The sequence below is a fragment of the Arthrobotrys flagrans genome, assembly GCF_004000055.1.
Source record: "Arthrobotrys flagrans strain CBS H-5679 chromosome Unknown unitig_15, whole genome shotgun sequence".
Lineage (NCBI taxonomy): Eukaryota > Fungi > Ascomycota > Orbiliomycetes > Orbiliales > Orbiliaceae > Arthrobotrys > Arthrobotrys flagrans.
This window is the reverse complement of record NW_027137545.1, coordinates 1,873,803-1,889,093: the sequence shown is the minus strand read 5'-3', so window position 1 is coordinate 1,889,093 and position 15,291 is coordinate 1,873,803. Positions and strand designations below refer to the sequence as shown.

The following is a 15,291-nucleotide window of genomic DNA, read 5'->3' as shown; positions in this document are numbered from 1 at the left end:
GAGGGGAAAGCCTGGTTGGAACAATTGGGAACGAGCTGCCGAAATCGAAAGACACAAAGTGTACTACTATCGCTAGCTGTCAATACTCTCTTTATCTGCTTGCAATATACCGTCGATCCGCCCCGTATGTCTATAAACGTATACCCAGGAATATATGTGACTAGGCTAGCATTTCACCCTCGCTAGACGATCCATTAAGGTTAGAATATCATCTTTAGTGTTTTTGCAAAGCAAGAGTATACTAACACGTCGCTCCAAACTCTCTCGCCCCTCTCAAACTCCATCAGATTCAGTCCTTGGAAAAGGCTTCTAATTTGATGGGCCTTTGCTTTCGACACAACCGGCGCATAGTTTCCAAGCTTCGTTCGAACGAATTCCACCACAAAGTAATATACCTTCCCGTTGCTAAACGTCAGGGCATCCGATGCTGTAACCGCAATAACCTCCAGAGTTGGGAGCCTTCTCTGTATACCATAGTACAATTGAAGATACATATCACAGTTTCTAAGGGCAGCTTCTTTCTCAGATGTTACAGTCCGAACTTGGCGAGTGCGGGTCGGAAGGATACGAATGTATCTTAGTATCGAGAAATAAGGACCCTAGGGTTTCCTTTCATAAATCAAGGCCATGAGAACGAAGGAGGGATGGGATGGTATGCACTAACCATAAACCCGTAATCGTCAGTTTGTAAAGCCAGTTCTTTCAATCTCGGCCACATATAATACCGAGCGCCAACTTTGAAGAGTTTAAGTATGCACGAAATAGTGTGAGGCCGTAGGTCAGGGTCAGGGGACTGGCACTCCAGCCACATGCTTCGAATACTGTCCCTGTGCCGTTCAAAGGCGCGTGGATTTATCTCTGACCCAAGGGGCTTACCGTCCGTGAACTTGACGTGCAGTACTTCCAAGGGCGGCAAGTCGGTCAGTGCCGCTTCTATTGTGGCCCATTCACATGAATGGATCAGCTGAAGAACGCGGAGGTGTGGGACTTTTCCCGAAATATCCTTTATCATACGGTCTGCACCCTTGCAGTGGTCAATGCGAACGAAAACCATGTTTTCGAGGTTTAATCTCTCTGTCAGGGTTGGTCCTCCCATATTAAATAGCGCGCCAAAGCTAGGCAGATGCTGTAATCGGAGTTGACGAAGTGCTCGAAAGTGTATCAATTCGCCCCCACTGGACGGGTCCCCGACGAATAATCTCAGGATCTGAGCGGTAGCGCTGTCATATTGATTGCGAGTATTCATAGCGGCCGATGAATCTTTTTCCAGTTCCTTGTAGAGTTCGCTTTTCTCGTTGAAGGAAAGGTATAAACTTTTGATGGTATCGCAGTTTCGTTTCAATACGTGATACATAAATGCGAAGGCCCTGGATACGGCGACCTCCTTTTCCCCGAGATGGAAACCGAATGATTCAAGCCTGTTGATAGAGAATGCGAACGGCATGATGTCGACAACTTCATTCATAGTCGACAAGTCCAGTTGAGCCAGGTTCCTCTGGGTGTTCAATAATAGCGCTGCTGTATCAGCACCAACACCTTCAACTGAAGACAGGCTACATCCACGTAAAATCGTTAACTTCAATTGCACGACACAAGGAAAGCGTCGATAAAGGCACATCGCTTCACCTGATGCTCCTCAATTGATTTGGCCTCAGCTTCTTCAAAAGCAGCCTAAAAAGCAAGTCCTCTGTAGGTTTTAGGCCAGGCGGCGGAAGCTGCCGAGCGGCATTGGCGTGGCCGCTCTCATCGTCTTGGATTACATCAATTCGTTTAATGTGACTAAGGGTAGACTTCGACGATGACAGAATAGCCTCGAGGCGCGCCAGAGGAAATCCCGCGTTTCTGTTCCACCGTATGACAAGGTTGCGGTACAAAAGACGAGCCGCGACACTCCGAAGGCCGGAGCACGTGAGGGCTACTGCCTTTAGGGATTCAAAATCCAGCTGATTCCGTTGGTGTTAGCGCTGGAGCATGGTTCACGAACGGCAGATGTAACAAGGCTGTGAGCCACCTACGAATGACAGAACCGCAGTCAGGGTCTCTGGAGGCAATGCTATGAAAGACGCGCGGGATGCAGCATCTGGGATCGTGACTTCGACAGGCTGTGTCCACTTTCGAGAGGCCATCATTCCAGTTGCATCCACGAACCTAATGGCCTTCACGTGGGGATCCAGATTTCGATTGGCCCGGTCGAAGGGTCGATGAACGTGGTTTCGAATGCAGACGCGTATGTCATGGAGTGGAATGCAACACAACACACAATACCTAACAGACTACAACTTACCCAGGTACCAGGATCGATATTAAAGGCCGTGGTACGGAGTATATTGACCAGATACAGCCCGTCCTATAATCCGCACGAACGCCAATCTACTGGATTTGTAATGGGAACCGGTTCCCCGGAACAACTGGCCACATCATGTCAGCCGGGTCCGCTTTGCCTGATGCAAAACCGGGGACTGCGAGAACAACAACTGTGAACATCAGGTTGATATATGACATGTGACGGCACATGCCGGCCAAATAGATAACTTATTACAGTGTACTGCACAGTGAAGAGGATTGTTCGATAAGACATACGTAGATATAACGGTCGCTACAAACCATATCGGTAATGGGACACCAGAGAACACCACAAAAGGCGGCGTTGAAACGATTTTGCAACATTCCCAACTCTCACGCTTTGATAAAGCGAAGATATTCCTCAGCAACAGGGACTTCGACTTTTCGTATAACTCGGTAGATATATCCATGATGGGATTCCTAGGCTTTCGCACATGCAGATCATCACAGGATTGGACCCTTTTCCCCAGAGATTTTCCAAGCCTCGCTAGCCAGGTCCGACCCCGGCAACTCCCGTCTCTCTAAGAAAAATTTTTTGTACTCCAACCCGTGCGCTGAATTGATTGTGGCCTGATATTCCTATCTACGAAGAGTGTGCTGGATATTTCTGATCTGGAAAAGAAAACACGATGTCATTTTCCGTGGAGATGTCGGCATATCGAAACAGATAGCGTTGAACTTTAAACCCGGCATACTGGTAGAGGAGCAGAATCCTTCCGCGGGTGGATATTATTTCATCTAATATATTATCAAGGAGCCTAGCGAGTCCTTAAAAGCGGTAATTATCGAAGCTTTCGCAAAGAGATAACAAAGATCACCATGTTACACGGCTCCAAAAACCCCGCCTTTTCCCCAGAATTAATCTTGCCAAAGTTTATCCCATATTGAACAAGTTAGTAAGGCCTTGGCAAGTCGGCCGAAATCCGCAAAACTGTGTCAGTGCCTAAAACATTAGAGAATTTGCACGAATCTGGGGGGGGCAAACGCCCAAACCCGAGGCTTTGGTGAGTCTGTGCTACCTTTTCGCGCATAGGAACACGATCTGATTGACGACTACTTTGCTGACTGTAGCATACGCACGGACGATACCTTTCCTATAGGCTCACTCTTCACATCTTATTCCCGCACCCTTCGCTGCAAAGGGATATAATCAGCATTCTATCCTGTGCTCAGATCCATTTCTTCGGTCCTTTCTCGTGACACCCTTTTAAGCTCCAACCGAAAACTCAAAATACCGAACAGCCACCTTAAATGGGCTCGAAAGACACGATGTGGTAGCAAGCTTCTATGTCGATGGAGGAGGGGGAGGATTTTTTGTTGCTTTACGACCATCATCGATCTGAAATTCAACCGACCGATGATTCATGAATTCGAAAACTGAGCCAGTATTCAATTCAAACGTCGACAGCACTAACCACATACGAACATTATGGGCAGCCCGCCGCATCCTCAGACGGACGCAGATAGGGACCTCCTCAAAACTCTTTTCCCCCTTCTTAGAAAAAAGGGATTTCCGGACGATTTCGAATTCCCCCTTGTCGTCGACCCGAACTACGTCCCACCCGTCAACACTTTCTATTGTTTGATAGTGGGTGTGGTATTCTGTGTCCTCACATCATGCGTAGTCTGCTTACGACTATGGGTCAGGAGTCGAGGACTCTTTGGGATGGATGATTGGGCAATGTTAGCTTCGTTTGTGAGTTCGATCCGAAGACAACGACCGAAATACAAGCCTAATGCATATTAACAAACCTCTAGATGTTTTACTGTGGTCTTACCATTATCAACCTCACCGCTGTCTTTGGCAGTGGGCTCGGATTTCATCTCTACGATCTTTCCGCTACTGATATTCGCATTTTTCTAATCGTGTGTACTAGCCCTCAACCCAAATTGTGATATGGGAATTTCGGCCGTATGGGTTGGTTTTTAAGGCCGTCCCTTGCTAATAAACACGTACAATTTTTAGCTAGAATCTCTGCACCTCATATTCCTCTTCGGCGCCATACATCTCTGCCGTTGCTCCATTCTACATCTCTTCCTCCGACTCTCTCATCTACAATCTCGCCCACAACAACTATACTTGAAAACCGTGCTGGGGCTCTCGTACGGCTATCTCGTCTTCTGCATCTGTTGCGAAATGGCAGAGTGTGGACCATTCGCAGGAAGATTCGAACTGGCGGCCCAATTCGATGGTACCTGCGTAGGATCGCGGTCCATGTGGCTCTACGGATTCCTTATCGCTGGTCATATTTTATTAGACGCTTTGACTATTTTTCCTCCGTTGTTCGTTTTAGCCCGTCTACCTCTGGCGCCTGCGAAGAAGTTCAACTTGGTATTTCTTCTTATTCTTGGAGTTTTCACGATGGTATTCAGTGCCGTTCGCCTCTACATTTTCTACCGGATCATGCAGGATTCTTACGACCTTACATGGAACGCTACGGCGGTTGCATTGTGGGGTATACTTGAGAGCAGTTTGGCCGCCATCATTGTCTGCCTCCCGGCTCTTAATCAGGTGATACTTAAATATGTCCGACGGATCTACCACAGCGATGACAGGTCGGCGCCTGGAATCCTGACCACGAGACACCGTGTCAGCATTTTCGAACGTAATTTTATATTTCAGGGGCCAAGGAAGTATCTAACTTCTTCGCCCGACGTGTCGGCATCAGGGGGTGCACCTGAATATCTGGAACTCGGCGAGGTGGGAAAGCAGTCAAAAACGGCTACGCCAGTACACCGGGTCCCTGTTGCGCAGCGAACCGCCAACGACTCCTACCTGGACATCACCGCCGACCGAAGCTTTTATCTTGGGGACGACCGGGAATCCGGCGTGGAGTTCACAGAAAACATTACAAAACCGACCATGGCGCAGAGGGCTATTAGACGGGCATCATCACCCACGCTATCCTACACCGCTCGGCAGGCAATCGATGCAATAAGAAGGCAGTAGGGCCTTTTCTTATCGAACCTTTGACTCCACTCTCCCCCCGATTTCTCGGTCGGCGTTGAGTGTTCGTTCATACATCTTTCGTAGGCGCTCATTATACCCTGGGGATATTCACAAATTGTCTTTTTGCATTTTCATAGCGGGTTTTATCTACGAATATTACGGCCTGATATCATTTAATGTGTTCCCGCGAAGCTTGTACTGATTGTTCTTAGCGATATACGATCTGTCGATTCAATGAAGATTAATTTTGGAAACGACTACATGCATACATGGCCTCGCACTGTGGTCGCAAGGTCCGTACGATCGACTTGTGCTTCGATCATGTTGAAAACAATCTCGCGATCGTCCGCGGTCAATATGATGCGCCCACATACCTTTCGCTCACCTCGAAACACTACGTATAGATAAGGTATATATCTGTACTAACTACACGAACCGAGCCAAAACGATCATATTTTCAATATTCTTGACCCCAAGCGACGAAATACAACCACCCGATCGACCAATAATACCAACGCTCAAAATGAAGTTTTATCGATCAATCACTCCCGCCGGCTGTGCTCCTACGCCAGTCGACAAGGCCTCAGATGCCGCTGCAGACACCGAAACGCCTAGCAACCGACCTGACCCACATGCTTGCCTCTTCCGAAAGATTATGACGGGTGGGCATTACACTTTCAACCCCCCCGCCGACATGGTGATTTAAGAAATCAAAATTGCTAACATCGTATGCGTCCTCATAGATTGTTTTGAAGGTTCCGATTGTGGTGGTGAAACCATGGGATGCCGCTGCATCGTCGAAGCCATCGAGAGATCCGATCCTTCGCTCGGTAAGGAGGGTTTACCATCATGCCTCTGTTAAACTTCCTGTAACTTGTAGGCACGCAACAGTTTCTACATTCCTAATTCCTCGATACGTTACACCCCGTAAAATAATTTTTGATTTTAGTTTCAAGTGCAACATGGAGCTAAAGAGTTTTTCTTTGATATTTTAAACTCCCGTCCCGAGAAACACACACGAGGGTTTAACAAAGAAACGAGCCGGCCGGGAAGCAAGAAAATGTTTAACACTTCCCATCGAAGCCGACAAGCGGTCCCTAATTAAGAGCTCCTTAGCTCTAACTCTGGAATCATCAAAAGAAATAAGATCACCGATATAGCTCTACGCTTTCAGGGTGGCGGGTTCGTGGTCTTATCTTTGTATTAAATATCTAGATATCTTACGGCGACATGTTGTTATAAGTGTCCACCTATGTACCAATCATAGGAGCATCTCCTTCAGCTTCATATGGTTCTCTCCTTCTTTCGCTGTCTTCTCGCTCTGGTAGACCGGCTCCTGCTGGGGTCCGGTAAAAATTGGCACAGGTCGACCTTGCCAGCCGCAAAGCGACTTTGATTTCGATATGCCCAAACCCTCGGGATTGCGGATGTACTTCCAATTGGCTGTCGCACCGCCATACCCACATGGCCTTTTAGTACTAACTGTTCTAGGATAAAAATACCCGAATTAATCGGATCGGCGCGACAAACAGAGGTCTCGAGCTTTGTGGCTTTTTTATCTGAGGGCTATGGCGTGAAGCTGATGCAGTGAATCTCTACGCAAGCAACGGGGTTTGCCGTTTATGATAACGAAGTGGAGACCAGAGGATTGCCAGGCCAAGCAGCGCCGAATCCATGATCCGAATGATAAAGCTCCAGATGCTTTTACTCGACCGAATGTGGTATAAAGAGCAGGTCGGTATATGGAAGAGATTATTGGCTGAATTCTGGCTTGCAATCAAAGGAGCGGTCGGGACTACTCGTGATAGATCTGAAGTATTGATTTGGTGTCACCCTTGGCTCCGAGCTTGCCTGAAAATATGAGATTTGTGTTGATGATGTGGTATTTTCATTATCCCAAAACGATCAACCGCACCGGGAATGTTCCGAGGCCCTTTCTTCTGCCAACATGTTTATTCCTATGCGGTGTAATAGTTGATCATGATGCGCGACCCCCCGACAAAATTAAAGGTTTATGACCCGAGAGTTTGAAGCATGGTGGTTTTACTTAGCTCTGGAGCTCAAGCTCCCCGTCGCGTATTTGCGCTTTGGTCGAGCCCCTCACGAATAACTCCGGATACAGAACGAACCGTTGAAAGTTTTAAAACACCAGCTTCGAACCCTCACCGTTTCTTCTCCTCAATCAATTGAACCAATACCTCCAAACCTCAAGAGCGTATTCATATTCTACATATACTAGTACGCAAACCTCGCGGACTCTTCAACAAAAATACAATGGCCGCCTCCAAGCTGCAGGTGCCCGGTGTTGGGCTTCCATTGAACCACGAGAGCGTCAAGGCATTCCCTCATGGATTGCTGTCTTATTGGTAACAGCGCCCTGGGCCGGCGATATTTTCTATCTCTAGTTAACTAAAACTGATTATCAGTCCACCGATTGCGACGTTGCGCGAGATCAACATGGTGAGGGCGATGAACGCGACAACCGATAAACCGGATTGGACGACGAAGATAAATGACCCCGCGATTACTGAGAAATGGAGGGCGGAGATCAAAGAGCAGTTGGATTTCACTGACAAAATGTTCGATTGGGTAAGGTGATTGCCATTTCCGGATAAATGTACCTAATACTAATCATCGTCTGCTCTCGCAAAGTGTTTGGCGGAATTGAAAGACAAGGCCGAGCAATTCCGGAAGGAAAACTTCGTGGTAGCAATCGACGGCGACGTTTGCAAGTCCGATACGCTCATATCGGAGGAGACCCGCCTCGAGATCGCAGAAGCGATCAAAGTCCTCGAAGATGTCCCGGAGAGCCAAAAGGACTGGCATCCTGGTTCCGACGATCAAGTTCTCGACCTTGTCCACCCATCGCTATTCCCTCTGGTATACGGTAAATCCCGAATAGTGGAGGACAAGCTCATTACCCTTGAGAATTGTTTGGAGAATATCGGCACGGGCACTGTATTGCCGCCAGTACGAGACGGCGCCAACCTCTCGAAAAGCAAAGGCAACATCTCAATTCCGCACGCGTGGAGCAAAAACTTCCAGTGGCTTCCGGCCGATGTCTCGCTGAAGGAAGTGGACGGGCAGAAAACCGTAAAGTAACCACCCTTCCCAAGACCCACGTATTCACCAGCAATGATGGTAACTAATGGGCGGCTCCCTAGATTTGAGAGCTACGTCAACAACCTCCACCCACGCCATACCTCCCTCTACCGCATCCTCGAACAAGTCATCCTCAAATCCATCCCAATGTGGAGCCAAACCCTACTTGGTGCCTCCGCAATGGACAAAACCGAAATCCGGCTACCATGGAATATCAAGTACGATTTCGACGAAGATGCGGTTCCCGAGGACGTATACTCCGAGGACGACGACGAAGATGCACGATGGGATAAAACCCGCGACTGGATGCGATCTATGAGAGAGGAACATGTTATCCAACCCGATGCCCCAGACTACAAACCCTGGCCCTCGCGCGTTTTGAACTACGACGGGGACCTAGAGCTGGATCTCTGGGAAAAGTACAAGGATAAGGGCCTCCAAGTTATCGTCAAATTCGCATCAATTTATCTTACGCCGGAGAAGCCAGAGTACCCCGGCGGTGTCTGGCACTACGAGGGACAACTGGTACGTCACAGATTCCGTAATCCGGGACCAGGAGGCCACTAACGGGACCTCCCTTCCAGAACGATCATATCGTCGCGACGTCAATCTACTACTACTCCAACGAGAACATCACCCCCTCATCCCTCAAATTCCGCCAAGAAGTCGACACCGAGGCTGCGATCGAGTGGCCATACGAACAAAATGAACACGAATTCATGGGCGCGTTATTCGGTATCGGCAACGAAGAAGCCGCGGTCCAGAAAATCGGCAAAATCGATACAAAACAAGGACGTCTCGTGACCTTCCCTAACACCCTGCAGCATCGAGTTCAGCCCTTTGAGCTAGAAGATCCAACAAAACCCGGCCATCGAAAGATCCTAGTTGTATTCCTCGTCGATCCTCATACCCGGGTGATTAGTACCGCTAATGTACCGCCTCAAAGGAAGGATTGGTGGGAGGAGGTGCTCAACGCAGATTCCGGGAAACGGCTCAATCGGCTCCCTCAAGAACTGCGGGATATGATTGTCGATAGCGTCGATGACTTCCCCATTGACATGGAAGCCGCGAAAAAACTGAGAGTTGATTTGATGGAGGAAAGGAAAACATACGTCGAGGATCAGAACCGCGAGTTAGAAGAAAATATATTCTCCTTGTGCGAACATTGATCCGGAGTAAAGCTCCAATATAGATAGATTTTTTTCTGTACTGTTAGTCAATCGATAGAGTATATAAATATCAAGTGCAGACTTCAAATTAGAGTGTTTTCTTGCGAGGAGAAAAAATGTTGTTAGAAGCCGGTTCCTAAAATATCTCATGACGTCGGGGTCTTAAGTCGCCACTTGCCACAAAGTTTCAAGACCGGCGCCGCTCTTACGACTCTAGATGATTGGGAGTAGGGCATGCTCGTGCAATTCGACGTGAACGTTCCTGTAAGAACAGCATGGTCCATCGAATAAACCTTCTAATCGATATCTCCCAAAGCGCCCACGGCATGCAAAAAAAATCCTAATACATCACGGATACAACCTCACCTCGCCTACAGGTATCAATGTCTGGGCAAAGCTTGTTCCCCCTTGCCTCCATACCTCCTCTGATGTCACACACACCTCAAACCGCGATTTGAGCTGGCAAATCCCGCCGCGTGATTTGGGTTAGGTATAAAATCAAAGACGATCGGGCTCGATCAGTATCGTGGAAAGAATCAAACTCGAGTGCTCGCTGAAGACCTGGTAAGGATATATAAGTGGCCCCCCTCTCGAATGCGGCCCCAAAGGGCCAGCCTTTTTTTTCTTGAAAGGGATTTGGTGACTAGTTCTTCTCCTTCGAATTCCTTTGCCAGTAGAATAACCTTCAGAGAAACCTCGTTCTTTCTTTGCACTTGCTCCAACACTTTCAGAAATTGCCTATTTCAGAATACCACAATCTCCAACGCAAAAATGGTTGCCTCCAAAGTCCTCCTCGCCGGGTAAGTTGACGCTTCCTTAGCCATAGACACCCGTCCCTCATCCAGGCCTACCGAACTCTAATATTTCCGTTCATTCAGCCTCTTCGCGGCCGTCGTATCCGCCCAAACGTCTTCAACATGTACCCCCTACAGCGCTCCCGCAGGAGCCTGCCCCACGGCCTACGACTCCTGCTGCGCCTTCCTCTGCGCCGAAGCCCAAGTCCCATTCGGAATCTGCCAACCCACGGACGGTACCGGCGAATTCGCAACCTGTACGGCTTGCGCTAGTGGTACAGCAACCGCAGTAACCACCACAACCACAACCACCGACACGGCCACAGGAAACGCAACGGACACTATCACCGGTACAGATGCTCGAAGCACCAGTACCACCACGCTGACTTCGACCACCACCATATGTATTAGTGGAAATACTACTAGTTATACTATTTTGCCGACTCCAACTTATATCTCTGGCGCTTCTGAGGCATATATGGTGTTGAATGGGGTTCTTGCGTTGGGGCTAGTCTGTGCTGTTTTCGGGGTATGAAATCTTTTTAACCCCAGCGAACCTTTCTTGTGATTGGAATCATGTGTAACCTCTTCCAGTTTTCTAAGGCTGATATCTTCTTACCTCATGGGCATTCGATATTCTAGGCCGGGGTGATTTTTACTGCTGGTTACGTTATTCAACACCTATTAATTCTTTTGCATCGCGTACATGTTATATTAGCTCCTCTTTCACTTCGCCCTTGAGATTATATTACGACGAACGATATGAACACACCTTTGCGCCAAAAAACATTTGCCGCAACGCAAAAAATTCGACTTTAAAATTTTTTATTTTAGGCTCCATTGTCTCCTCTCCCTGTATTATCGATAGCAGCCTACGATGCCCGTTCAAAGCCAATTCAATTGGAAGGACAACAAAAACCTCATTAAATATCTTATATTCGAGAGTAATTCTACCAGATCGGATATCTTAGCTGAATTAAAAAATTTACAGGCTTCGGAGGTGCGCAGTTTAAGTACTCGAAATCTTGACCATAAAATTGCTTAATAAGACTATCAACTACAAAAACTAAATGGAGATCAAAGGCAAGAGGCTCTTAGAATACGAATGCAAAAAGCAGCCGACGAAAGCGGCTCATTAAATCGAAACTAAAAACTTCTAGATAATATCAAAGATCTTATAAAAGAAGAGGCCACTTAACCAAAAATACTCGATAACTTAACGCCGAAATAACCGAAATTAACAAATCGACTACTTTCGTCGATAAGATATTATTATAGGCTTTATCTCAAAGCATCGCCTAAAACAGAGCTCGTAAACTTTAAAGCTATAAAAGAGATCGCAGCACAAGCTTTCATAGAAAAAAAGCTAAGAGAAAAGAGTTATCAATACGCTACCACTTACATCAAAAGAATCGTACTATTAGGAGTTCTTATCACTAAAAAAACCGTCCAGAAAGCTATTCGCAAGCTCAATTTAAAAAAACATAAAATTAAGACAACTGCTTTACATCGAAATAGACTTAAATTTCGTGTTCCTAAGCCGAATACTGTATAGTCAGTAGATAACTATAATAAATTATCTATTTTTAAATTTCAAATATACAGAATTATCAACGCCTACTCTCGATACATTCTTTTTGCTTACATCAATATCAGCAATCAAACAGCAGTAGCTATTCTATACTTTTATCTATTAGCAATTCAGAAGCACGGCCTACCTATCTTAATAAAAACCAACAAAGGGACTAAAACCGTGATAATAACAAAAAGACAAGTCAGACTATAAATAACAGCCACAAAAAAAGTATTAAAAGTCAGAGATTGCTATTATTTCAGGATTAGCATTTATAACACTCGTATTAAATTATGGTGGGGTTAGTTAGCTTCATCAACGACAAACAATTATCGCACTATTTTTCTTTAATACAAAGATAATAAAGAGTTTATTGGTTTTAAATAAGATATTATTGCTTTATGCTTTGTTTATATAAATTTTTTAAGAAAAAACATTTAATCCTTCGTTAACTTATATAATCAATATCCAATTTCACCTTAGAGAAAGTAAAAACATTATTTATTAATAAGTAAACTATAATATTTTTACTACTACCCTTTTAAAGACTATTCGGACGAAAAGCTGCCAATTAACTTTAAGATTATGGAGGATATGCTATAAGAGTTAGAGGTTTATAATTGGAGTATATATATATACTTTATAACAAATACCTTCTGTAGGCGAATTTTAATTCAGAACTGCTTACTGTAAAAATACGATGGCCTTATCAAAGGAAAGAGCGTTTATAGAGAAATATATATAACATTAAAAAATAAATTATATAAAGTAAAACAAAGAAATAGCCCCGAAGCGGTTCCCGAAATCGAAATACCTAGGGGTAAAAGAAAGTGGCTGTAAAAAAAGGCTAGATTACAAAAAAAAAAACAAGAATTATACGAAGAATTGGAATAGGGAGTAAAAGCTTGAGAAAATAACAGAATTTACAGAATATATGAAAGGATACTAACAACTAATATATAATACGACAATCTTGATCTCGATTTTCTGCAGGAGCTGTAGTTAAAAAAAAAAAAAGCAATAACAAAAAGAAGAGTTGTTAGAGAGAGAGACATTCTCAGTAAAGTTTACTAGAGGTTAATAAGGTTTATTAAAGTTTAGTTAACCATAATAAATATTAACAAGATTACATAGACGCTAAAATCAAACTCTGGCCGTCTTGCTGCGAATCACACGTAGAGTATGCGTACTAATTTAAAATTCGATAAAAATAACAAGGCTGCAAAAAGGTGATATTAAAAAAAAGCTGCTAACGTTATCAGAGTTAGTATCGAGGTATTCCAACGCTAGCATAAAATATAATAAAAGATCTTCAATAATTAAAATTATTAAAGCTTTAATTTTTTTTTTAATTGCTTCTTGTTCCTCATCATCTAACACAAGGTCGCAGAGGGTAATATATTTTTTCAAATATATATCGTTTTCAGAGTCCTCCTCATCCTCCAAAGAAATAAAGACAGTTAAAAGATTACTTTTCCAAATATAACTACAAGATCGCTTTTTAAAAGGTTATAATATCTCAGAAGTCTCTAATCGTTTACAACCTAAACTTTTTCAACAAACTAAGAGACTGTCCACATTAACAAATATAACAATACCGAACCTAAGTTTCGAGCCTTTGGCTTTGCGAATAATATAACATTAACCTCTAAAGTAGTCAAAGCTATATCCCTCTAATAAAGGGATGTTATTAGTAACGGGGTTTACATAACTACTCAAAAATCCGATAAAGTATATAAAGCGATTCTCATCGATCATATAGCTAACTAACTCAAAATCCTTTTAGTTATTTAAGTCTCTGACAATTACTTTATAATAATCACTTTATAAGATATGTTTGTCTTTGTGTGATAGAATGATATTGTTATTTATATTACCATCAACGATAATAAATCGTTTAACACCAGAGTACTTTTCTAATAAGATAACTTCGAGATAATTCTTCTCAGAATCGTCATCTAAAACAAAGTTAGTAGTAGGAGGTAATATAACAAATTAGGCTAAGTAACAGCTCCTTTACTTTTAAAACATACTTCTATCTCAGACGCCAACTTTTTATTTTTCCTAAAATATTATATGTCTATATGAAACGAGGCTTTTAGGGGATACAGTACTAGCACATATATTAGTAGTAACTAGAGTATTAATACAAGATTCAATAACAACACTAACGACTCTACTAGTATTATTAAGATAGTGCAGCTGTCCATTAAAAGCATAATAAGCAATAGTTTAATAGCTTAAAGTATCAGCGAGGTCTGCGCCACATTTTATATAATAAGTTATAGTCGTTATTATTTTATAGTTTACTAAACTTTAAAAAAGAGTAAAATAACAAAAGAACGGGATAAAAAAGAGTATAAACAACAAAACGCTGTAATAAAGCAAAAAAGTATATACAAATAATTAATAAAAAGAATGAAAAAAAAAAAAAAAGTTAATATTAGAATAAAATTTTTTTGTTTTTATGTGCTTTAAAAGTGACTCTTTTATGCCGTTCGTTGCTATTATACTTGATCAAAAATCCAACAAAATCAACGCAGATTCCTTTTTATATATTTTTTGAAGCCTAAGCTTCAATATTGAGTCGTCGATAAATAGACCCTTACTTTCTTGTAAACGTCTGCTGGATTTTCTTTTTTTAAGCATTTTTTTTAAGTATTACGGCTTATATATACTCTGCTAACCTCGACTTTAACTCTAAAAAAGCCCTTTTTAAAAAAATATAGAAAAATAGCTATATTAGTTTTTCGTCTATTAGCTATCTTTATCATCTAGCAACTTATTAATCTTACTTATGTAGTTTTCTTAGAGCTTCTAATTTAAAACTTACTTGGATTTAACGATGAATTTACCTAGGAAATATTTAATTAATATCCGAATTACTAAGGAATAGTCGCCAGATTTTAAGATATTATTTTAAGGTTTTGTTAATTCTATATTCTTAATAAAATCCTCGTCGGAATTTACAATTTATTTTAGATAATTTTTAGATGATAAACCTTTTTTACGCCGGTCTTACTTTAACATCATGCGCAATTTTTTTCGAATATCTTAAATATTGAGTATACGGTCTTAAATTCAAACGTAACGTCAGATTAAAATCAGCGTATAATAAAACGAATAATAAACGAACTAGCTTTTTTTTTCTATCTTCTTTAAATCATTCGCTACTTTCTTCTGAATACTTAATCTAGCAATAACTTTTTAGTCGCTAAAGGATTAGTTAATCATTTTAATAAATTTATTAATATTCTATTCTTAGACCTAACTTACTGTTGTCATTAGAAGTATTGATATATAATTAACTCCGACATTATAAACCAACATTTATTTAGCAAAATCCACGATACTTTTGTT

The 15,291-nt window shown here is 43.0% G+C and overlaps 5 protein-coding genes across 5 annotated transcripts; 4 read left to right on the top strand and 1 right to left on the bottom strand.

Moving 5' to 3' along the window:
• Nucleotides 1-160: 160 nt before the first annotated feature.
• Nucleotides 161-2,126, bottom strand: DFL_000476 (uncharacterized protein; the record flags this gene model as incomplete). Its single annotated transcript, XM_067633907.1, has 5 exons — nt 161-182; nt 247-599; nt 665-1,553; nt 1,627-1,943; nt 2,016-2,126. 5 exons carry the CDS (start codon nt 2,124-2,126, stop codon nt 161-163), a joined length of 1,692 nt encoding a protein of 563 aa, XP_067495013.1.
• A 1,036-nt stretch (nt 2,127-3,162) lies between these two features.
• Nucleotides 3,163-5,293, top strand: DFL_000475 (uncharacterized protein; the record flags this gene model as incomplete). The annotated part of the gene is made up of 6 exons (XM_067633896.1): nt 3,163-3,215; nt 3,299-3,347; nt 3,444-3,529; nt 3,781-4,039; nt 4,102-4,209; nt 4,310-5,293. 6 exons carry the CDS (start codon nt 3,163-3,165, stop codon nt 5,291-5,293), a joined length of 1,539 nt encoding a protein of 512 aa, XP_067495012.1.
• Nucleotides 5,294-5,816: 523 nt separating this feature from the next.
• On the top strand, nt 5,817-6,155 carry DFL_000474 (uncharacterized protein; the record flags this gene model as incomplete). The annotated part of the gene is made up of 2 exons (XM_067633885.1): nt 5,817-5,955; nt 6,037-6,155. The coding sequence occupies 2 exons, from the start codon at nt 5,817-5,819 to the stop codon at nt 6,153-6,155; spliced, it is 258 nt and encodes an 85-aa protein (XP_067495011.1).
• A 1,412-nt stretch (nt 6,156-7,567) lies between these two features.
• On the top strand, nt 7,568-9,564 carry DFL_000473 (uncharacterized protein; the record flags this gene model as incomplete). Its single annotated transcript, XM_067633874.1, has 5 exons — nt 7,568-7,659; nt 7,720-7,882; nt 7,946-8,391; nt 8,458-8,920; nt 8,980-9,564. 5 exons carry the CDS (start codon nt 7,568-7,570, stop codon nt 9,562-9,564), a joined length of 1,749 nt encoding a protein of 582 aa, XP_067495010.1.
• Nucleotides 9,565-10,335: 771 nt separating this feature from the next.
• On the top strand, nt 10,336-10,893 carry DFL_000472 (uncharacterized protein; the record flags this gene model as incomplete). Its single annotated transcript, XM_067633862.1, has 2 exons — nt 10,336-10,364; nt 10,443-10,893. 2 exons carry the CDS (start codon nt 10,336-10,338, stop codon nt 10,891-10,893), a joined length of 480 nt encoding a protein of 159 aa, XP_067495009.1.
• Between the last annotated feature and the right edge of the window lie 4,398 nt (nt 10,894-15,291).